Source organism: Camelus bactrianus, chromosome 13 (assembly GCF_048773025.1).
Source record: "Camelus bactrianus isolate YW-2024 breed Bactrian camel chromosome 13, ASM4877302v1, whole genome shotgun sequence".
NCBI classification, from domain to species: domain Eukaryota; kingdom Metazoa; phylum Chordata; class Mammalia; order Artiodactyla; family Camelidae; genus Camelus; species Camelus bactrianus.
This window is the reverse complement of record NC_133551.1, coordinates 65,490,447-65,513,907: the sequence shown is the minus strand read 5'-3', so window position 1 is coordinate 65,513,907 and position 23,461 is coordinate 65,490,447. Positions and strand designations below refer to the sequence as shown.

Sequence of the window (23,461 nt, the reverse complement as noted above, 5' to 3'; positions counted from 1 at the left end):
CAGCCAGTGGCCAAGGCCTCAGGTACAGTGCTGTGGGTAAGAATGCTGGCTCTGGGGTCAGACTGCCTGGGTTCAAATCCTGGCTCCACTTTACTAGCTGTGTGACCATTGGCAAGTTACTTACCCTCTCTGTGCTCAGCTTCCTCATCTATAAAATGAGAGTAACTGTAGTGCCTGCCTTGCTGGGCTGCTGTGAGGAGTAAATAGAGCTGAGCCTGGTGCGTGGAATGCACTCTAACAGTTATTCGGGTGAGGAGGAGAGCAGGCTGGCCTCCCTCCTGAGAGCTGCGGGGCGAGGGGGGCGCCCACCTGTCTCCTTTCGCAGGTTCTCCTCCAGCGTGGACAGCCTCACATCATACGAGTTGCGCATGGCAGTGATGTCCTCCTCCAGCCGGGCCCTGGACTCCTGCTCTGCCTCATAGTCGGCCCGCAGCCGGGCCAGGCGCTCTTCGTACTCCTGGGAGTGGTGGGGGGACACGCAAGGGGCAGCATTTTATCACCACTGCAAAACCCAGCTCTCAGTATTCCTTTTTTGTCATTCAAACAATTCAGAAAATACAAATAAGCCAAAAGAACAAAATTCAAACTACCTCCACTACCTGGGGTAATTACTGGCTGGTGAAGACCCCTCTGAACTTATTTCTATGCATTTATCATGGGCTTATAATATGCATATATATACATATTTGTAATCTGCTTTTTTCAGAAAGCAATAGACCACGAACGTCTTTCCACATCAACTAATGCCTTTTAACCAAATGGCCCTCAATCCATCAAAGATGAAATATATTTTTATGCACCTGCCTCTCTCTCCATCTTGGCCATCACCACTAGCTCTGGTCCAGACCTGGTCCCCAACCTCCACTCTCACTTCAAACCCTTCTCCACACAGCAGATGCGTATCCATTGGATCATGTTTCAATGGCGTCCCAGATTCAAGGATAAAATCTAACCTCTTCAACTTGACCTCAAATCCCCAGTGATCTGGCCTGTCCACCCCATGTTTGCCACGCCAGCCGCTTTCCACTCTGAGACACACCCACTCCCTCCCCCAACCTCAGGGCCTTTGCTCTTGCTCCCTCACCAGCTCTTCCCTTCAGGCCTCAGCTTAGTAACCCCACCCTCCCTGATCACCCTCTCAGAAGACGCCCGCCCACCACTCTGTCACATTGCATACTGCTTCTTAGCACGGATTCTAAGTTCCATCATTCTCTACATTTATTTGATTATGGGTTTATCATCCAGCTTCCCTGCCAGAGAGCAAGCACCATCCCGTCTCGCAGCCTCAGTGCAAGGGAATCAGAGGACAGCCACTGAATCAGCAAGAGATGAAACAGAACTGCTGGGCTGAAGGGGAACCCAGACTAGAGGGGCGTCTCCCATGGGGAGGGCCGGGCATTTGTGAACTAATGTTTGTCTCTGACCTGCTGTCTTTTGGAGCCACTCCTGACAGAGGGGCCCGCAGAGGCAGTAAGCCGGAGGGGCGGGACAGGGTTGGGGTGGGAGAAGCCCTGCACACGCCCACCTCTCCAGATCCTCAGGAAGTACAGAGCCAGCACAGAATCCTACAACGGCACGGACGGCATGATCTGGCTGTCTGGCCGGAGCAAAGGAGACAGAGAATCATTAAAATGTAACGGTTTCTGTGACACTTTTGAGATGCATTTCAGCCTCAGGGCAATACATGCAAAGTTACTGAGGCCCGGAGAGGCTCCAGACTTGCCAGGACCACAAGCTCTCCGACGGCCTCATGGAGACCTCCAGTCCACCCTTTCTCCTGCCTCCGCCCCGGCTCCACCTTCCTTACCCAGCTGGGGTCCCAGGGCCAGCACCATACCCATCCCTCACCCCAGCGCCCCCCACTACCCCCTCCCAGCACACCCCTGACCTCAGTGAAACCCAGGCCAAAGCCCAGTGGCACCTACACCCCAGAAAGACCTGCCTGGAGATACACACACGTGTGTAAACACACAGCAGCCCCCATGCACGCAGCACCGGCTTCTGTTCTCACCTGCAAATGTGTGACCCCCAAACCTCAGGAAGACCTCTAAGTGAGGAGCACCCCTTTCCGGTCCTTCCGCCCTCCGTCTCTCCGCAGCCCTCCGCTCCCCCATTCCCTGTCTCGTCCTCCACAGAGAGCACTGAAGAGGTCAGTGATGAACCCCTCCCCACCAGTCCCACAGCTTCCCGTCCACCTGTAGAGAGAGGACGAACCACCAGGAGCCAAACCACCCCACTGGAGGACCCTGCTCTTTCAATCCCCCCACCCTCCTATACCACAGACTTCTCCCCCTATACCAGATCACCCCCCACAGTCTACAAAACGGGTTGTCACTTCTAATATTAAAAACAGTAACACTCTTCCTCGGCTCCACGTGCACCTAGCACGCCCTGCGCCTAGTAGGTGCTCAGAAAACGCTTGTTGATGACTGCACGGGGGGATAGAGTGCAAACCCAGACCCCCGAGCCCCGCCTGGTGCTTGCTACACAGCCCAGAGGGGAGAAGATGCCTTCATTTCACCCTCGTCCAGCAGTAGCAGAGCTGCTCCATGCACACCCTAGAGATAAGGAAACAGGCTTGGAGAGCTTAAACAACCTGCCCGGGCACAGAGCCTGTAAGGACTGGACTCGCAGAATGAAAAAGCTGGGTGGACCCAAGGAATCTTCTAGTCCGAATTCCTCGGGGTACAGGCAGGAGACAGAAGCCCGTGGACTCGCACCTCCAGCCCGTGGCTGAGCCGACTCCTGGCCCGGCGCCCTCTCTACCACACACGGGGCCACTCCCTCATCCTGAGCGTCCGTACTGGCTCCGGAGTGGGGAGGGAACCACAGTCCAGGCACACAGTAGGTGCATAATAAATACGAATCATAAGTGAAAGAACAGGAGGGAGGGAAGAAGGACAGATCTCCCCCCACCTCAGCTCTTCCTCCAAGTGTGGCTCACAGAAGAAAGTCCAGAGCCAGAAAACACACTTGGTGGTGGTGGTCTCGGGGGGCAGCGCCCTGAGGAGGAGGCAGGTGACCCCCATCCCCATAGCCGCCAGCCCAGAGCAGCGTCTCTTCTCCAGGATGACCACTAGGGGGCGGCAGCGCCCTGCTTTCTAAATACTTAGGCTACCTGCCCACCCAATCTCAGGGAGGAAGCTCCCAGCCCAGCCCCAGGCCAACCTTCCTGCTAGTTTTGTGAGCAACATCCGTCCACCTGTCCCTGTGTGATTCCAAAACCCACCCTGAACTCTCAAACCATGATTTCTATTATCCTGTGGGCTTGTGCTCAGCCACCCCTAAAGGCCCCTTCTCCCAATACCCCCTCAGGAGGTGGGCCCTGGGCTCCAGAGACAGGCCTGACACCCCACCTGGCCTCAGGGGCTCCCAGAGCAGCAGGGGAAAGGCAGAGAGAGCGGCTGATCTCCCAGAACTTTCACTGGGGCCCCCCAGGGGGTCCATCTGGGGGCCACAACTGAGCCTCTCCCCAAACCATAAAAGCCTCCACCTGTCATGAGCAGCACTCAGAACTTTTGATCCATTCCTCCCAGCCCTCCAGCCCACAGGACTGAGACTCCCCCAGGCCTTACCCAGCCTGCCTCCCATAGGCTGGGCCCCAGGCCCTCCCAGCCTGACCAGGGCTTCTGGGGGCCCCAGGGCTGATCCCGCCTGAGGTCATAGTTGAGTGGCAGAGGCCCAGCTGCAGACACGTCCAGGCTCCAGGCCCTGCAGAGCTGTCCCCACTTGGCATTAGGTTTTCCACTAGGAAAAAGCCAGTGCCCTAAAGGGACCATCAAATGTCAAACCCCACCACGTGCTCAGGTCTCAGAATGCAGCTCCCACATGGCAGAAACCCCAGAAACCAACAGAGCCTGGAGTTGGGACAGAGCCTAAGCCAGGAGTTAGGAGGCTCTGCGTGTCTGGCGGTGTAAGTACTTCTGGAATCAGCTCCACATCTGTAAACTGCGGTGTTACCTGCCCTGCTGGTTCCCAGTGATGCTAGAAGGCACATATGTGGGAGGACCCAGGTCCCCCAAGGTGACAGCTTTTTCTGGGGAGCTAACACCCCACTTATCCACTGGTCAAATGGGTGCCTGGGGACTCCCCACAGCCTACCCAGGCTGCCCTGCTCCCAGCCCCAACCGCTGCACTCTGACCTCCTCGCCAAGGTACAGGCCATGCGCCCAGCCAGGGATGCCCTCGCCACTGCCATCAATCCACAGCCACTCATTGCAGCAGTACTGAGGAGAGACCACGCTCCTGCAGACACCCCACACCCCTCTTTGTTCCCCCCACTACACACACAGGCACTGGTGTGGGATGGACTGCACTCTGGAGTCAAAAAACCAAATTTGAATCCCAGGTCAGATTCTCTTTAGCTGTGTGACCTTGGGCAAATCACAGCACCTCTCTGAGCCCCAGCTGGCTGCGCTCCAAAAGGGAGACTGGAGTACCAACCCCAAGGTGATGGCGGAGGGGAAATGACATCGTCCTGGAGGTGGTCACCGCCTGGGCCCTGGCTGCTTGCCTATTCTCCCACATGCTCAGGGTCTCACCTCCCGGATCAGCTGCTTCTCCGCCTCTGTGTCATGCTGGATCACAGGTGGGGACAGAGGCTTCTCCTCAATCTGGACAGGGTTTAGGGGTGCCTGATTGTTCAGCAGGGCTGGGAGAAAAACAGAAACGAGGGGCTGTGACCAAGGTGCATGTGGTTTGCAGGAACTGAGCAGAAATCCATAAAAAGACAACTATGTCCTCATTCAAACAAACTTCAAGGCACTGAACTTACGTCAAGCATGTCTCTGTATAAAATTCTAATACACTCATCCAACGAATACTTCTTGAGCACCTACATGTTCCAGGCCCTGGGGGGTGGGATTTGGCATTGAACAAAACAGCCAAGACTCCACACTCAGAATTGTTTTCAACTGGGGAAGAAAAGCAAGCAAAATGCATAACATGTTACAAGGTGATACTTTCTAAAAAGAGAAAGAAAGCAAGGAGGATGCTCAGAAGTTAAGATTCAGGGAGAAAGGTGGCAATTTAAATGAGTGGACAGGGGAGACCTCTTGGACAAGGTATGAGGAAAGCGGTGATCCAAAGGAAGTGAGGAAGAGGGGCAGGCAGAGATCCTGTGGATGACAGAAGGGAGCAGTGTGTGCAAAGGTCCTGTGGCAGGAAGGGGGCTGTGACTGTTCCAGGAACAGCTGGGAGGCCACGAGGCTGGAGCAGAGTGAGCAAGGGAGAGCAAGAGCAAAGAGGTCAGAGAGGAAAAGTCCCAGGCACCTCAATGATCTTGGAGGTGAGCAGGGTCAGGGGTGGGGAAGGAGGGAAAGAGGGGGAAAGCAGATTGTCTGAGTGGAATCCCTCATCATGGTGTTCAAGGCTCCCTCCATTCCAGCCCTTGCCAACCCCTATCTGGCCACCTCCCACCACCCGACTCCCCGGGTAGCCGGCAGAACTACTTGTAGGTCCCCTTATAGTTCTGTGCATCTTTGCGCAAACTGACCACTTCCACCCTGTCTAACAGGGAGACTTCTCATACCCCAAGACTCTACTCCCTCACCCCTTTTCCTCTGTGAAGCTTTCCCCGACCAACCACACCCTACCCGCAGATAGACTTGGCCACTCGTTCCCTTTCTCCCTGCAGTGCCCTGTACAGCTCTCTGCCCCAGAGGTACACGATGTTCTGCTGGAGGGTCCTTCTTCCCCAGGAGACTAGGGCACCAAAAGGCAGAGCCTGGATCTGATTCATCTCTGCCTCCCCAGGGTCCACACACAGAGAGGGTGCTCAGTGAACTCTGGGTGAATGGATGGGTGGGTGAGCGGAAGGACAGCTAAAGGGATGGATGACAGGATGGAGTGAATGAACAGGTGAGCATGTGGAGGGCAGGATGGATGGGGTGGGTGGGCAGAATGGTTGAATGGGAGAGTGGATTAAATGGATGGATGGGTGAGTAGATGGACAAATAATGGAATGGATGGCAGGGTGGCTGGGTAGATGGAAGGGTAGGTGGATGGATGGATGGATGGATGGATGGATGGATGGATGGATGGATGGATAGACAGGTGGATGGATGGTGGACGGATGGGTGGAGGAGTAGATCAATGGGTGAGCAGAATGGATGGATAGAGAGGGAAGTGGGTGGGGAGGTGGATGAATAGACAGATGGACTCAGGCTCCCTTCCCCAAGGGATTCTCAGATCAAGAAAACCCTGGAACCCCTCAGTTGCAGGACCTGCAGGCCTGTCCCCAGGTATGGGTTTCCACCTGCCAGATGACAGCCAAACGCCTGGGTGTGAGCGCTGCCATCTCATGGTGCCTAACTGGGAGTGGGGACAGGACATGGGGGGTGAGTCACCCAACTGCTCAGCAGCACAGCATCACGACCCTGCCACTGAGACAACAGGCAGACAGGTGGGATGGCGGATGTGCAGCCCGGAGGCAGGGAACCGATGACAGAGCCTCCAGCTGATGGGCCAGGCCAGGCAGACAGGCCTCCTCCTGGGGCATCAGCCAGCACCTGGGCCATCACCCACCAGGGCTTCCCTGACTGTTCAAAAGCTACGCTCATGTGAAGTTGAGAGGAGGTGGGACACTGCTTCCATGCCTCTCAGATGGGAAACCGGAAGCAAGAAAACAAAGGGAGAGAGGCTTTCTCGTCTGTTGGTCCTGGCCCTCTCTGCCGGCGCCCCCCGCAGCTGCCCACCTGACAGGTTGCTGGGGCTCAGCTGCTGGGCCAGAATCGCCTTGAGCCTCTTGATCTCCTCCTGGTACTCGCGCAGGAGGGCATCCTTGGGGTCCTCGTTGATGCGCGGCTTGTTCTTGATGTTCTTGGCTCGGTTGGCGTACCGCAGGGTGCTGAGCGTCTCATCGTAGTTGTTGTTGGCGGGCGACAGGCAGGCCACCATCAGCGTCTTGGTGTTGCCGCCCAGCGAGTCCTGCAGCAGCCGCGTCAGTTTCGAGTCCCGGTAAGGGATGTGTTTGCAGCGTCCATCCACCAGGGCCGAGATGACGTTGCCCAGCGCCGACAGCGACAGGTTGATCTTCGTGGCCTCCTTGAGCCGCTCCCCTGTGGCGCCCGTCTTGGACTGCCGCTCGCTGCCCGCCAGGTCCACCAGGTTCAGCTTGCCCGCCCGGAGGTGGTCCTTGCCCCGCTCATCTGCAGACAGACCAGGCAGAGGGGTGAGGGTGAGGCCCCTGTGGTATGGAGGGCAGTTAGCCACCAGGCTCTGGGTGCTCACCACCCACCGAGGGTCTCATTTCAGCTGCAGAGGAGTTCCATGAAGGAGGTGCTGTGATTGTGCCCACGTCAGAGATGAGAAAGCTCAGAGAGGGTACTTAACTTGCCCAAGGTCACACAGCTGCTAAGTGGCGGATCCAAGATCAGAACCCAAGGCTACCTGACTCCAGGGGCCGGCAGGTGCAGACTGTTCTCTGAGCGCAGCAGGATTTCCTATGGCTGCCACCACAGTTCCATGAGACCAAAGGTGAAGGTGGCAGGGGTGAGGGGACGTGATTGGGTCACCAAAGAGCTCTAGCCTTCAATGCAAAACACACTGGCTTTGAAGACCCTTGGGCTTGGTTCCCACCCAAGTCCTACCTCCTACTTGCTGTGTGACCTTGGCAGAACCATGCACCTCTCTGACCCTCAATTCTCACCTCAAAAAGTGAGACCAATGACAGCTTCCCACTAGGGTTAGTTGTTGGAAAGAGTAAACAGACGGACAGCATGTCTTAACAGAGTCCACAGAGGGCCCAGCACACTGCAGGTGTCATCTCCCCCGAGGATGAGCCTAGCTCTGTGGTGACCGAGGCCGTGCTGGCCAGGCACCAGGTGTTGCGGGTGACGGGAGCCCGGCACCGGCAGGGACTTGGGGGCTCAGAGCACAGGTTCTGAAGGTCCAGACCTGGGAGGGGGGGCAATCCTGATTCTATCCCTCAGCAGCTGTGAAACTCAGGGGACTAATTTCCCTTGACTCTGAGCCTTGGTCTCGCAGTAACGTGGGAATCTAAGACCCACCCTGAAGGGCTGTTGTGAGGATATCACGGAGCTCAGGGGTCTGCCTGGCACACAGCAAGTGCGCCTCAAATGATAGCTTGCTGCACTCAGTACTATTAGTAATTCTTACTGTCACTAGACAACACGGTAAACAGTTCCAAATGAGGTGGGGGGCGGGGCGGGGCTTCCTCAGTGGTTGAAACCGGAATCGGCCCTAGTTTTACCCATGAGCACCGCTACCTGAAGTAAAGAAATTAAAAGTCTGGCTGGCACCCAGCAGAGGTTTGGACACGTAAGGGGCTTAATTCTTTGGGCTTTTTTTTTAAAGCAGCAGCAGGCAGAAGGGACTTGGAAAGGCCCTTTTGGAAAGCTCTTTCCAGAATGTACCAGGAGCCTTAAACAGGTTTGTACCCTTGTTCCAGAAGGCCTGCTCCAGGGAATCTAATCTGAAGAGATGACTCTAAAAGCAGAAAAAGACTTGGTGCACAAAGATGTTCATCATGGCATTATTTACAACACTGAGGAAACCGGAAACAGTGTTAAGACCTTGTAGAGGGCTGGCTGGAGGGGTGCCATGAGTGATACACCGGCCTTCAGTCACCTCCCACAATCAGGAAGACAAGGCAGGAATGATGTGGGGAAATGCTTAGAGGTAGCATGAGAAATGAAACTTGGGGAAGAAACTATATAGAGCATAAGACTTCAGTTGTGTCTAAAATTTTCACAGGGAAATAAAGGACCAAAAGAACATATGCTTAAATGTTAACAGTTAGTTGTGTTTATGAGTAATTTCCCCTACCTTTCTCTAATTCCTAAATGTCTTTGTTGAACTTATTTTATAATGAAAATAATAAACATCTTTAAAATTGTTTAAAAGTCTGTTTCCAGGCAGCCTGCCTCAGCCTTCAAACCCTTCTGCAGAGACCAAGAGGCACTGCACAGGGCCACTCTCTCCTCCTCCCTCCTCATCTGTCCTCACCTGCCCCAGTCCCTGCCCCCGTCCCACAGCGTCATTGTATGAGGAAGTGACCACCCCACATCAGCACCCCTGGGCGAGACCCTGACCCAGCCAGCACCAGGGGGTTGGCCTGGCGCCAGGTCACCACACAGGTGGGTAAGTGTGCTGCTGGAGGTCCCATCAACCCAGGCCTTGACCTTGGGCTGGGATCTCTCCAGAATTATATTCATTGTTGGGCTGAGGCTGCTTCCTGCTCCACTGCTCTTGGTTCTGTTCATGGTGAACCACCAACTTGGAGGCAGCTGCAGTGTTGGCAAAAAACCCCCCAGATGTCAGAGAAACCTGGGTTCAAATCCCAGCTCTAACTGCCAAGCGGTACCCTGAAGCACTTGTTAAGTGCGACCTTGAACAAGCAGGTCACTTGACCTCTCAGAGCCTCCGTTTCCTCATCTGTTAGTAGGAATTATAATGCCTGCATCTAGGACCTTTGTGGGGTTTAAGCGGAATGAAGCACTTAGAAGTCCTTGCACAGCATCTATAAATGATTTCCTTTCTCAGGACTCAGGACTCAGGAGTAGAGTGCTTTACAGAGGAAGAGGAGAATCCAAGGGTTCTGGGTGGCACACACTCTGCAGACAGACCCCTGTGATAGAGGTCCCACCCGGAGACTTTCTAGTTGTGCGCCCTCAATTTCCTCATCTGTGAAATGAGGATGATGTTAGTGTCCATCTCATGGGGTTGTTGGAAGGAGCACGTGGGCTAATGCACATAAACTTCATGGCACATGGTAAGTACTCATGGCAGCCACCAGTGTTATCACTGTTGTTGTTAATGCTGTTAATCCCAGAAACATGGGTCCTGGCGCAGGGAGGATCTTCTTGTGTTTCTTCTCGGCAATCCCAGCATTTCTTCCCAGTTTCAGACGGGGCCCCTGAGGTTCTGAGAGGTAAAGGGCCTGGGCTACCAGGAGTGGGCACCCAGCTTGGTGCAGGTGGTCCAGCCCTCTCTGCCCCCCGCCTGGCCCCACTTACCCACCGCGTAGATCTCGATGCTGATGGTGAAGATGGAGTGGGAGCGGGAGGAGTCCTTGTTCATGAGGGTGTAGCCAACCGAGCGGTTCTTCCAGCCTGTCTCCATGATGTGCTCGCACTGGGCCACGCTGTGCACCGTGTGCATGGAGAGCCCCTTCACGTACACCCCCTTCTCCGGGTGCTCCTTCATCTGCGGGCATGAGGGGCGGGTCAGGGATCCCCAAGGAACCTGAGGGAAGGGCCCAATTCTGACCAACTCGGCCCCCCTGCCGGGTGGATTGGCACCTCAAATTCCCTGTGACAGGCCTGGAGTTTGTTCTAGGGAGAACCAGCCTCAAACCCACCCCGGTCTCTTCCTTGCTGTGGGACCTTGGGCCAGTAACTTAACCTCTCTGAGCCTCAGTTTCCACATCTGTAAAATGGGTATGAGATACCTATCTCCTAGGGAGGTGGCGAGGATGCCGGAGCCCATACAGTGCTCGGCGCGGTGGCTGGTATGTGGTAGGTGCTGCACAAGTACCAGCCCCTGTCCTCAGTGTTGCTGTGCTGTGGCTGTGAAGATGGTTTCCAGTCTGGGCACTTCAGTGCCCCAGGGACTGGCCCTGTAGTCATTCACCTAAGGGCTCTGAGTGCATCTCCCCTGCCCTGTCAATGTGGCTTCTGCTCCCCTCTCTGCTGCGGCTCCAAGGCAACGGGCCCATTCCCAGATCCCTGGATCACAGCGGGTGAAGGGTCATTTGCTGCCCATAACTCCCACTGTCCAGCCCTCAGCGTGATGGCAGCAAGCAAATTAATTTCTCTGACTGCTCCTTGCTTGCTCTCCAGGCAGCCAAGCTGTTTTACTGCTGACACAGAGCTGTGAAATGCAATATTTTTCAAGTGTGAGAGGAAATAAAGCCACTCTGGCAAAAGCAGAATGAATTAGGACAAAAGTCACCTGTCTGCTGGTCAGAGCCACAGAAGGCTCAGATGCTTTGCCCCGGGCAGCTTCAGGGTCCTAGGTGGGGTCGGGGCCCTGCTGCAGAGTAGGGAGGGTTGGGGGGCAGGGGTGGCAAGCTCAGGTTTGCCCTATCTGCCCAAGTCTGGAGAAGGAGCCAGACTCAGACTGAGGTTTGGGTTTCATGGAACAGATAAGCAACTGAGGCACAGAAAGGTTAAGGAACCCACTGAAAGTCACACAGCTATTCGCGGCAGGGCAGCACAGTGGTCACAGGCAGTGGAAGACTCCAGAGGCAGGGCTTGGAGAGAGGCTGCAGCCTCCTGGAGTAGCTGAAGTTTGATACGACAAAGGGCCGACCTTGACCTCAGAGGTGGCTGTGAGGACGGAGCACAAAGGACAGAAGCAGGAGACCCTGCAAACTCAGCAGGGCTTGAAGGCAGCTTGGGGTGCTGTAAGCCTGGAGAGTGGACTGTTTTGGTCACTGCCTCACTCCCAGAACCTAGAAGCCTGCCTGGCACATGCAGGTGAGTGGACGGTTGCTCCTGGCTTCAGGGAGAATGCAGCTTCCTTATAGAGGAATATCACTGTATGTCAGACAGGACCAGGGTTAGAAACCTGGTTCTGTGACTTCTGAGTTGGGGAAGTCATTTTGCCTCCTTCGGCCTCGGTTTCCTCATTCTAAAATGAAGATAATAGATCCTATTCCCACAAGATCATTGTAAAGATTAAGAGAATGGATCTAAAAGAAGTTCTGTGGGTACTTGGAGGGGGGGAGGTTCAGTGAGCACAGATACCAAGAGGAGAAGGATATATGTTTCCAGCAGGAAAGCAGAGCAGGGAGGCAACCCCTCAGGTAGGGGTCTCCCACCCACCCTATTTTTAAGCCCAGGAGGGCTTGCTCCCCTCACCTCACGATCTGCTAGATTCCTCCGCCCCTCCCTGGCTGTTCCTGCCCCCACCCACACTCAGATTGACAGCAGCCAGCTGTGCCCCGCAGCTTTCCTTCGTAACTGCTCCTCCCGGATGAAAGGCCATGCACAGTCGCCATGGCAACCAGCTGGGATGCAGCTGGCGCATGTGCAGGACATGACCGCGGCTGGCTGGTCCAGAGACAGAAAACGGCCCCATGGAGGAGGGGGCTCTGCATCTTGGCCCCACACAGCTGCTGCAGGAACCAACTGGAGAGGCCCCTGAGGGCCCCACCACCACTGCCCAGTACTGACCTGGGTTCTATGATAGTGGTTCGAGGTGGATGGGGGGAGAAGGTGTAATCTGCTTCCTAAATCCCTTGCTGGCCCTGGCTGACCTAACCACCTCTAATTACCAGCATTACCAGGCCCTGTGTTGTGCTGCGGAGCCTGGCCACCTGGATGCAAATCCCATCTCTGCCCTTTACTGACTGCCCTCGGGCTGGATCTTACCTAGGCACTTTGAGCCTCAGTTCCCTCCAGAATGAAGGATAAGAACCGCAGTGCCTCCTAAGGCTGTTGTGAGGTTTAATGAGAACCCAGTAGCACCTCCTCCAAGACAGCCCCGAGCATCCATGGGGAGTGTCCCCAACCCCAGGCAGCCTGGCTCACCGAGCCTGAGGCTCAGCTGGGACAAGTGCTTGCAGCTGCCAGCCCTTGGCCTCAGGGTCTGGGTAACAGAGCCCATTCTAGAGGAGGAAGTGGAGGAGGGCCCCTGCTGCCCCCGTGCCCGCTGGCAGGGCCCCTGATGCTGCAGGCTGGCCTTTCAGGGCTGACATGTGGGAGCAGCTCCATGTGCCTGCCTCCTCTCCCCACTTCCCTGTCTGGGGGCTGAGCTATGACTCAGCTGCTCCAGCTCCAGGATAGAGAAAGCAGTGGAAAGACTCCAGGTGGGCGGCTGGAGGCTCCTGCGCAGAAAGGGCAAAGTCCCGCTGTGTTTGTGAGCAGCTGAGGAGGGGGCTGGGGGCCGGTCCTGGTCCAGATGGGGACTGGGAAGGAGTCCACAACATGTGGGCCTGCAACAACCTGGCACCCCAAGGTCTTCCCAGTAAGTCTCTGTTGAATGGATGAATCAATTCTTAGATGTCCCTCCCTCGAATGGAACCCCATTACTGGCTTCTCACTGCCCCCCAAGTTTCCTGTATTGCCCACCCAGAAAAGTTCTGACCACTCAGATCCCAAACTTTCTGGTACCAACACCATTACTGGTAATTCACTGTGTGACTTTGGCCAAGTCCCTTCCCTTCCCTGAGACTCGGTTTCTGTACCACAAAAGGACTGGACTTAGAAGCCCTCTAAGGGTCTTTCTGGCTCAAAATTTTAAGTACTTTTTTCCACCATATGACCAAACCGAACAAGCTTTTTCAAAACAGCTGCTGCATGGGGTCTGATTTATTCAGTTGGGCCTTACAATGGTTGTTGGTCAGAGAGGAACTCACAGCCCCTCCACATGAAACCAGAACAAGTGAGGGGCCTGGGGGCAAGTGAAGGGCTCTGGAGCTGAGCAGGGAAACAGCACTGCCCTACATGGATCAGGGTGGGGTGAGAACCAGGCGATCCCAACATCCGGTCCAATCCAGAGGTCAGTGAGAGTCCAGAGGACTGGGAGGCTTCAACAGCAGTCCCTTTATCTGGTTTTGCCCCACTCCCCATGGCTGTCAAGGCCTGTGCCCTGGGGAGGTTTAGGCAGTTTGGGCCACAGAAAATGTCCAACACTGACTCTGTGGCTTCCTAACCCAGTGGCCTCAGGTAAGTACCTCCTCTTCCCCAGCCTTCTTTCCTCATAGGAGTCTCCATAGCAACCTCTGGGGATGCTCACTGATGATTGATATTCCCCCAGCTCACGCATTCTGACTCTGAAGGAGGTAGGTTGACCTCCACCGCTGGTTGTCGGCCCCTTGGGGGGTCCACTGGTTGCTTGGTCAGATAAGAAGCACCAGAGTTTGGGGGCAGCCACCAGCCTTCTGGCCACAGAGCTGGGTGATCCTCCCCTCACTGGGCTCCTCCTTGGACTTGACCTGGTCCACCTAGCATTTAAAGAGTCTCAGATAGGAGATGTAGCCAAACCTTACACTAAGGTAAAGGCCTAAGGGTCCCAGACCTGGTCCAGCCTTGCCACCAGCTGGTAGTCCAGTCCTGGAAGGTCACTTGACCTCACTGGGCTTCCCAAAGGGTCAGCCAAGTTCCGCTTATCTTTTTTTTTTTTAATTCTTTGGGGGGAGGAGGTAATTAGGTTTATTTATTTATTTTTAGAGGAGGTACTGGGGATTGAACTCAGCATCTTGTGCATGCTAAGCATATGCTCTACCAATGAGCTAGACCCTCCCCCACCAAGTTCTGCCTAACTTGATAGAACCCTCAAAGCATCTAATTCTGCTTCTCCCAGCTGGGAAATGATGCTCTTTCATTCTGATTCCAGACTTTCAGGAGACTGAGGACAATTTACGAAACGTGTGCGATGCTCAGTCATCAGCTGGGCCGGCCCTAGTTTTTTCTGTCATGAGCTATCCATCTATTCACTTTGCAACCCCCTGGTCATATTCACCATCCTGTCTCAGAATCCCAATGGCATGAAATAGCGCACCTATGAAACAGCTCCTCGAGCACCTACTGTGCACTGGCACTCTGCTAAGCTGCTCACACGTTACTCTTCTCAGTCCTCACAACAACCTCACGAGGTCATATCATCGGTCTGTGGGCACCCCCACACCAGAGCCCTTTCAGAGGGGGACCAGGTCCCAGAATCTGAGCCCATCTGCAGCAGGAAAATGGGATGTTTGCGATGCAGGACCTTGATGTCGGAAAGACCTGGGTTCAATAGAAGGTTCGGCCAACTTACTGCCGTGTGAAGCCTGGGCAAGTTAATTAACCCATCTGAGCCTCCCTTCCCACATCGGTAAACTGGCGATAATAATACAGGTGTCCTTTACTTTCCAAAAGTTCAAGTTAGAAAGAAATCAAAGTGGATTTTTCACTTTTACAAAAAAAGCCATTACTGTACTAATGTCAGTCTTTCTGAAAGCAAAGCGGAAACAGGATTTCGGAAAGCAGGGGATACCCTTCCCTTTACACCATTTTGCTTACAAAAGGTTCACTCTACCTTCCGAAAGTGAGGGAAACCTGTATCTACCTAAAAGGTGACTGGGAGTATTAAACGGGATAATGCGTCTAAAGCCGTCTGTAAACAGTAAGTGCTCAAAAAATGATCATCACTAATACCTTTTCAGCTTTGAAAGACCCTTGGACTTTTTCAAAATGGTGTTTTAGAAGTGGAATGAAAATGAAATCTATCACCAAACTCCAACTGTTTCAACAGATAGAGGTGGCATTACTCCAGGGAAGGCCCACCTCCCTTTGTGCATTGGGGGTAGGCCCATTAACCCCTCCGCAGCATCACGGACTCTGGGAACACCCCAAAATTCAAGTTCAAAACTTCTTGCTCTAGTCCGAACCAGGGCCTGTGCCCTCAGGATACCGTCCCCACATTTCTCAGGGAGCACCACCTGGTGCCAACCTCCCCTCCGCCAGCCCCCACCTGCCCGTGTCAGGTCTGCACCTACCTCCAGCTTCTGCTTGGTGTCAGCCCCCAGCAGGTCCCGGACATCTTCATTGTAAATCTCCAGGTAGGAGGCCCGGACCAGGAACTTGGTATTCTCTGCACACTGCAGGGGTGGACGGGGAAAGCAAAGACACCTGAGCACCTGCTGCCTGGACATCATGGGAGGACATCATAGCAGGAGGTGGGACGTCACGGGGAGAGAAATCTCTAACCATACCTGGCCCGGCCTGCATGGCAGGCTCTCCCCTCCTCTCCGGCTCGCTGGGCCCTCAAGCTTCTTAGAGTGGCGTCATTTTCATATTACTATGGACTCACACTCTCTCTACAAGCCTCATGGGACCGGAAATGGGAGAGGCCTCCCCATTGTTCAGATAGAGAAACCGAGGCCTGGACCAAGCACTGACTATGGGTCATCACAGTGAGTCCCAGGCTCAGTACCATGGGCTGCAGCTGACCAGTCCCTGCTTTGCCATTTCCCAGATGCAGCAATTTCTACGTGTTGTCATGAATGGTCACCAGGGCAAGTCTCACCTGCAGCCTAGACACTTGGATAACTGGTCCAGGCCCAGCCCATAAGGACTCCAAGTCTTGGCTTGAAAATGAGGATTATAGCTACCTCCTGGGCCAAGGTGGTAGTGAGGTGATTTTGCAAAGGCCTTTTGCACAAGGTTTGGTCTGTAGCAACTGCCCACTTAAAAGGGAAGCTATGCTTGGTACAATCATTTCTCAGGCCAGCGCTCTGGGTCATCATTTCCATGTGAAATGTTAAATGAAATGTTACAATCCAAAAATGGCAGGAGAAAAACATGGAACCAGAAGGTAGAATTTTCTCAATTTTAAGTTCTTTTCCCATCACATTTTCAGAAACCAGAGCCTGCCTCTGCTCACCTGTCTGGTGACTACATCCCACAATGGATGTCCAGGCCAGAACTGCTCTGGGACCACTCATGGTAACGCTCTGGGAAGTCCACCAGCCCTACGCACCCGCCCTGGCCCTTCCGTCCACAAGGCCCATACCTGGACGCTTTCAAAAATGTGCTCGAAGGCCCTGGGGATGATGCCTCTCTGGCAGGGCGGGTCCGGCAGGCCCTGCATGGTAAAGGACTTTCCACTACCGGTCTGGCCGTAGGCAAAGATGGTGCCATTGTAGCCCTCGGTGACGCCCTGCATGGATGGACCACAACCCCGCTGCTCAGCTGGCCCAGAGAGGCTGGGCTCAGGGCCAGGCCAGGGCTGCCTCCTAACTCACAGACTCAGGGCCCCTCCCTGGGGCTCCGACCGCGATGGCACTGGGCTAGGGTGGGTGTGGGGGCCGTGTCAAGATGAATAAGGCACAGCCCTGTCCTCCAGGAGGTCACTGCCTGGTGGGGTAGGAGACTGTCCTGTGTATGGTTCAGAGCCTGGCCACCGTCCTTTACCGACCGTGTGCCCTTGGCCTGTGTTTACCTGGGCACATCGAGCCTCGGGTTCCTCACCTGAAACAAAGGGCAAGAACAGCACCTCCTCTGAACCTGCTGCGAGGTGTACACGCACCGGCATGTGAAATGCTGGCACACAGAGGTGGGTGCTCCCTAACTGCCTGCCTGGAACATGGGGGAGATGGATGTATACATGGGCTTCTCCTACGAGGTGAGGGTGTATGTGAGACAGAAGCTCAGGCAGGCAAGTAGAGAGAGAGAGCGCAAAGAAGGGGAACAGAAGGTGCGGGAAGAGCCAGGCAAAGCTCCCGGGCAGGTCAGGGGAAGACGGGGGAGCTCAAAGGGTGGCTGGGAGAGGAAGGCATTCCAGGCTGAGGAGACAGACGCAGAGAGGTGAGAGGCTGAGAGCTGGGGCAAGGAGGATGGAGATGAAGCAGGGCAGAAGTCGGAGGCAAACCGGGTGGCATCCCCAAGGCGTTCTCCATTCACTGATGCGATTATTCATTCCACAGGTACTGGCTGCCTTCTCTGTGCCGGGCATTGTGCTCTGGCTGGGGACAGAGCCATGAACCAGGCAGACACCCCAGTCCCTGCCCTCATGCAGCTTCTGAGGTCACAGATTCCAGACCTTAGCATGGGGGAGGGGGGATCCTGTGTCAGAACGTGGGCCCAGAGAGCTGCTCCCAGGCCCCCGAAGGCCCAGCATCTGCACCTGGTTCCACGGCAAAGACCCATCCTGGAAGGACCTACTGTACAGCACAGGGAACTATACTCAATTTCTTGTAATAACATATAAGGGAAAAGAATCTGAAAAGAAAATATGTATGTATGTATAAGGATAACTGAATCACTGTTGTATATCTGAAACTAACATTGTAAATCAGCTACACTTCAAAAAAAAATTAACCCCCCCCCAAAAAAAAGGCCCATTCTGGAGATCAACATGGGGCTTGTTATTCCCAGGGACTGCTGGGGAAGGAAGACCCGAAGTCACTCCTTTGAGAGACAGGTCTCACTTTTACGGGCAGAACTGGACAAGCACCCCCTCCCTTGATGAGGAAACACTGACAGCCATGCAGTGCAGCTCCCCCAAGGGCCGGAGCTGCACACAGGGATGAGCCCCTGAGGTGGGGGAGAGGTGGTGGCAGACCAGTCACCAACCAGGAGCATCAGAGCTGGGGTCACCCGAAGCCCCAGGGACAACACGGGCAGTGCCTGGAGTATCACTGTCACCCCAACATGGAGAAGGGATTCGATATAAAAACAAATATTTTATATGCCCTGTCCAGTAAGGTAGCCACCAGCCACACTACCAGTGTGCTTGGTGCGCCTGAGGAACTGAATTTATTTTAAGTGATTTACATTTAAAACCTGGAGCAGTGTAACATATTTTCTCATTAAACGCAACTTTGTTCTTCGTGTTTCATTTGAACTTTTGACACCTGAATTGAGATGTGCTATAAGCGTAAAACACACCAGATTTCAAAGACTTAGTATGACGAAGGGATGTAAAATATTTCACTAATAGTCATTAAGCCATAATAGTATCTATTATCATGTTTTATTGGAATGATAATATTTTTGATATTATAGGGTTAAATAAAATGTGTTATTAAAATTAATTTCACCTGTCTCCTTTCACTTTTTAAAAAATGGCTACTAGAAAAGTTTCAAGTAGGTATGTGGCTCATGTGACATCCGTATTGGAAAACACTGCTCTTAGGCTGTGACATTCCACGTGGTAGCCACTAGCCACACGGGGTTACTTAAATTTAACTTAAAATTAAATACAACTAAAAGTCAGCTCCTCAATAGCACTAGCCTCTTTTCAGGGGCTCACCTGCCACATGTGGCTAGTGGTACCTAATTGGACAGCCCAGCTACAGAACATTTCCACCACTGTAGAAAGTTCTGCAGAACAGCGCTGCCGTGCAGTGAAGCAGAAGACAACTTTACGTGCATTTTAAGGCAAAACATAAGATTCCAAAAATGCTTCACCCATCAATTGATACCTCCAGACCCAGGGACGTGCACACACATGGAGCTGGTCCTGGACGTCAGACACTGTTCACCCCAGGTTCTGCCACGTCCCCTTTACTATTATTTACTAAATGATTTGCATGAAGTCAAACTGTTCATTGACTCTCTTTTTAACTGGTGTCATTTCACAGCAATAATTCCCCCGAAACTGCATTGCAGGTTAGATGTGCTCGACATCTTTTCTACTTCACATTAAATAAATGCATAGCCATTGAAGCTGAAATAAACTGTATCCATGCTAAATTGCCTAATGTATGTCCCCTTTCTGCCCTCTCCCAAAAGAGCAGCTCTTTGTCCCACCCAGGGTCCTAATTCTATGGCTTGTACCACATCAATGTCTCTGGAAACCAGGCCCACTGTCCTTGGTCTGGTCGTGGTAGAAACCAGGGTATCTGGCTCCTGGGTGGGTGGGTTGGGCGGTGGGTCATCAGAGGTGACTCTAAAGCCACGGGTGTGAAGGGAAAGGATGGAGATGGCAAAGCCACTGTCTGGGAAAGAGCCCATAGACCAGGCAGCGGGCCAGGTGTGGAGGTGAGGAGCTCATGTAAAGTTGGCTGAAAGGTAGGTCTGGGGTGGACAGGACACAGGAGAGTTGAAGAGGTCACCCAGTAACAGAGAAGATCAGAAACAGAGCCTGGATTTAAGGGGTGGAGAAGAAGGGAAGGGGAGAGGGGTGGGGGGGGAGGGAGGCAAGCAGGAAGGGGCAGTCTAAGTGCTGGGGGCTTCCTGCACCAGGGCCTGGGCAGGAGGCCTCCTGGACGGGGTCAGAGCCCAGCAGGACAGACACACAGCCACCTGGCCTAAGGGTGCAGCTACTCCTGGCTCCAAGTCACTGAGCTGTGCTTTGAAAATCACTTAATGGGAGGTGGTAGGATGGAACATGGGGACCTGGCACTGTGCTAGGAATCAAAGCCGCCCCTAACTTATTCTGTGACACTCCAGGCCTCAGTTTCCTCATCAGGAATGATGGCTCCAGCTCTACATACATCCACGGAGTCTGGTGAAGAGCAAATGCTATAAGCTGGTCTCCATCTGGAAGGCCCTTTCCTCTACCTTCTTGCCTGGCCATCTCCTCTCAGCCTTCTGGCCTCATCCTTCCAGGAAGTCCTCCCTGCCTTCCCATCCCCTCCAAGCCCAGGTTTGCTAGCATTTTCTCTGCTGCCAAAGTCACCCAGCCTTCTCCTCCCACTCATCACCCTGGATTGTAGCTACTAGCTTAGCTGCTCCTCCACCTGACCACGAGCTCACTGAGGGCAGAGGCCACGCCTCTTTGAAAGCAACGCTCTCCATGCCTAGGACAGCATCTGTTATGGAGATACTATTTGTTACCTGAATGAATGAAAATGAATGAATGTCACTGGAGTCTGAGGCTCTGTGGGATGTCCAGAGGCAGGGGTCTGACAGAGGATCCCATAGAGCAGTGAACACGGGACAGAAGTGAGAGCTGAAGGAGAGATCTGATGTGGCCACTGCCTCCTTAGTGTCTCCCCCTCTGGGCTGGGGCTTCCTGGGGACCCTGACAAGGGAGGCCTGCTCAGGGGAATTATTCCCAGGATGAGGAGGTGACCCATGAGCAAATCTCGGCCCTGGAGAAGGCAAGGCCAAGGAGAACTGAATCTTGGAATCCTCAGATCTCTGAGGGACCACCCCTAGATGAAGAAGCAGAGGTATTCAGTGGGTCCCCAGGGACAGAGCCAGGGCAGGCAGTTGAGAGCATCAAGGAGGCTGACTCTCACTGTGCAGAACGGTCATCTAGGAGCTGAGAAGCAAAGGTGGAATGGGCTGCCCTGGAAAGAGTGAGCTCTCATCACTGGGTGGACATTCAAGGATCCCATGGGGGAGGGAGGCTGGACCAGATGACCCATTCTGGTCCCTTCCAGCCTAGAAGTCTAGGATGGTAGGATAGCCTGGCCTTTCCCAGAGCCTGGGACCACCTCCTGGGGAGGGTTGCATCACTTCCAGTCACGCCCTGGCCACTGGGGAGCTTTGGGCCCGAGGACACCTCCACTTTCACAAGGGTTTTGATTAAGTCTTGGGAGAAGACATGAGGTGGCCAAAGGAGGTGTTCTGGGGGGGTGTCAACTGACTTGCCAGCCAACACAAAAAAAGGTTCCCTGGGCAAACACATTTTGGAAACACCAGGTTAAATTAAGTCAAAGTTTCTTTGCTGCAAGATTTCCCAGAGTCTCCTAATGTACAGCTTCACAGGTGAGAGAGGGTACTTCCTGAACTTTTCCTTTTTTCCTGGAACAACCTGTGCTATCTCACTTAACCGGTGACTTGCTGGACAGCTAGGGAGATTTTGGCAGAATGGAAAGAACCCTTGGCCAGGAGATATCAGCCCTGCCTCTGCCAGAAACCTCAGTCTCCCCATCTGTGAAATGTGAGCCTCCCCGTCATGAAAAGTCCAACCAGCCACCTAGTGTGAGAGTGCAGAGAAGCGTGAAAGCCATATAAAGGGCCAGAAACTTTTGGTGCCTCCCTCTTCTTCAACTGCCAGGGAGGAAGATGACCAAAGGTAAAGGGTTTCCATTCCTCCAAGACCAAGGCCAGGTCAGCAGCCTTCTCTCTGCAGAAGCAGGGAACCAGTGAGATTCCCCCCCACCCCTACATAGGCTTGTACCTGCCAGGCCTCTTGGGAAGCTGGAGGGAGGATGAGGGAGAGGATTCTGGATGCTGAGGGGAGAAAGTAGAGGCCATGGCCTGGGAAGGTGGGGAGGAGGAGACCTAGGGCTCTCTGGAGAAGAGGGGGAGGCTGGGGGAAGTGGCTAGAGCTTTTAGAGAAGTCCTGAAGCTCTCAGGTGAGGGTGGAGGGCAAGCAGTCTAGGAGGCAGGAGTTCCTGTAGGAAAGGGGCTGTAAGAATGTGGGCCAGTGTAGACCGGGACAGATTGTGGGCTTGTTCCAGCTGTCTCTTGCCTGGAGAAGTCTTCAGCCTAACCTATTGCTGTCCACGTGCAGAAGAGCGCTTCCCGCCCGGCTTAGGGGGAGGGCTGTCCCTCTGGACCCCTCCGAGTGGCCCCAAGTTCTGCCCAGCAAGTCCTCGGAGATGGCTTCGCGGGCGCCCTCACCTCTACCAGCGGGTAGGCGATCTCGTTGTAGATCTGCTCAGTAAAGTGGTCCATGTAGTATGCGCCGTCGAAGGTGAATTGCTTGGGGGGCTGGTCGACGGCGGCCGGGTTCTGGATGAAGCACTGGCCGCGCGCGGAGTCCACCGTCACCACCGGCTGGCAGTTGAGCTCCCGCTCCCGCTGGTTCATGGGGCGGCAGCGCACCACCACCTTCACCGACTCCGAGGCCATGGCGCCGCACCGGGGGTCCCCGGCTTGCGGACGGACGTGGACGCCGCAGCCGGGACACACGACCGCGGGGAGGGGGAATCCAGGCCCCCGGGGCCAGGGAGCGGGGCCTCGCGGCGAGGGGGGGCAGAGGGCGGGGCCTCGCGGCGGGGGCAGGGCCGTGGCGCGGGGACAGGACTCTTTGGGGGGCTCCCCGAGAGGAGGAAGGGGGCGACGGGGGAGTCGCAGTACCCGAGCCGGGCTCGCCCGCCTCCTCCCGCGCCCGGGCTCGCCCGTCCCCGAGGCCCGGCCCGGGCGGGGGCAGCAGGGTATCCGCGCTGCAGGCGCCGCCGCAGGGCCCGAGCCCCCCGAGCCGCCCCAGCCGCCCGCTAGCTCGCACGCACGCCGCCGCGGCGTTCTCGGTTGCTCGGCGACGCACGCGGCGTCACAGCTGGCGGTTCCGCGCGTTCTCCCTGCCGGGCTGGGCCCGGGGGAGCGTCCCCCGACTGGAGGCCAGTGCGCCGGGGCAGCCGTCGAGGAGGACCCGCAGTGGCTTTGCCCGAGCGTCTTCCTGCTGCGTGCCAGGCGCTGCACAGCAGTTCTCACCGCCCCAGTTCAGAGAGGTTAAGCAGTTTGCTCGAGGAGGCCTAGCTAGGACAGGGAGGCCAGCCTTGAATCCACCTCGGAGAGAGATATTAGAGGAGGGGCCTGACGCAGGGATTAGAGACCTACTGAGAAAGGCAACAGGAACCTTGCGGCCCTTTTTCCACATCCCTGTATTGCCTCAGGGGAGGTTGCCCCACTCCTGGGACAGAGCAAAGCTTCGTTCTAATGCTGCCCCTCGTTTTCATTAAGTCTCGAGCTTAGGAAACAAAACACTTTGAGAGTCTTTTGGCTGGGGAGGCTGCCTGGCCTATCTCCCTCTGCTCGGCACAAGTCCCTCCAGCCAGAATGGTGGCCCTCACACTCCCTCTACCCTCCCCTTTGCACAGAAACTGTCATCTACGTACCAGGCGTGCTGATAGGCACTGAGAGACAGTCCAATCCCTGCCCTCTTGGTGCCCATAGTCTAGGCGGGGAGGCTGACATTGGAAATAAATTTCCCACAAACAAAAATCTCATAAATAAGAGAATAATTACAAACTAAAGGATCAGTTCTATGGACTATCTAGCCAGGAAAGCTCACCCAGCCCGGGGAGGGGGTGCGGGTGGGGAGCGGTCAGGGCAGGCTTCCTGAGTGAGAGGAGCTGAAATGGCAAGGTTGAGGAGTTAACCAGGTAAAG

At 54.8% G+C, this 23,461-nt stretch overlaps 1 protein-coding gene across 2 annotated transcripts in view; it reads right to left on the bottom strand.

Moving 5' to 3' along the window:
• The window catches only part of KIF17 (kinesin family member 17), a 42,982-nt gene extending 20,412 nt beyond the window's left edge, over positions 1 to 22,570 (bottom strand). For both annotated transcript variants that reach the window (XM_074377264.1, XM_074377265.1), the window contains exons 1-7: positions 21,972 to 22,570; positions 16,462 to 16,608; positions 15,446 to 15,547; positions 9,978 to 10,167; positions 6,696 to 7,148; positions 4,542 to 4,651; positions 310 to 457 (exon numbers count right to left, since the gene is read on the bottom strand). In XM_074377264.1, the coding sequence (XP_074233365.1) occupies positions 310 to 457; positions 4,542 to 4,651; positions 6,696 to 7,148; positions 9,978 to 10,167; positions 15,446 to 15,547; positions 16,462 to 16,608; positions 21,972 to 22,202 (1,381 nt within the window). In that variant the 5' untranslated portion in view covers positions 22,203 to 22,570. The remainder of the gene's footprint in view (positions 1 to 309; positions 458 to 4,541; positions 4,652 to 6,695; positions 7,149 to 9,977; positions 10,168 to 15,445; positions 15,548 to 16,461; positions 16,609 to 21,971) is intronic.
• Between the last annotated feature and the right edge of the window lie 891 nt (positions 22,571 to 23,461).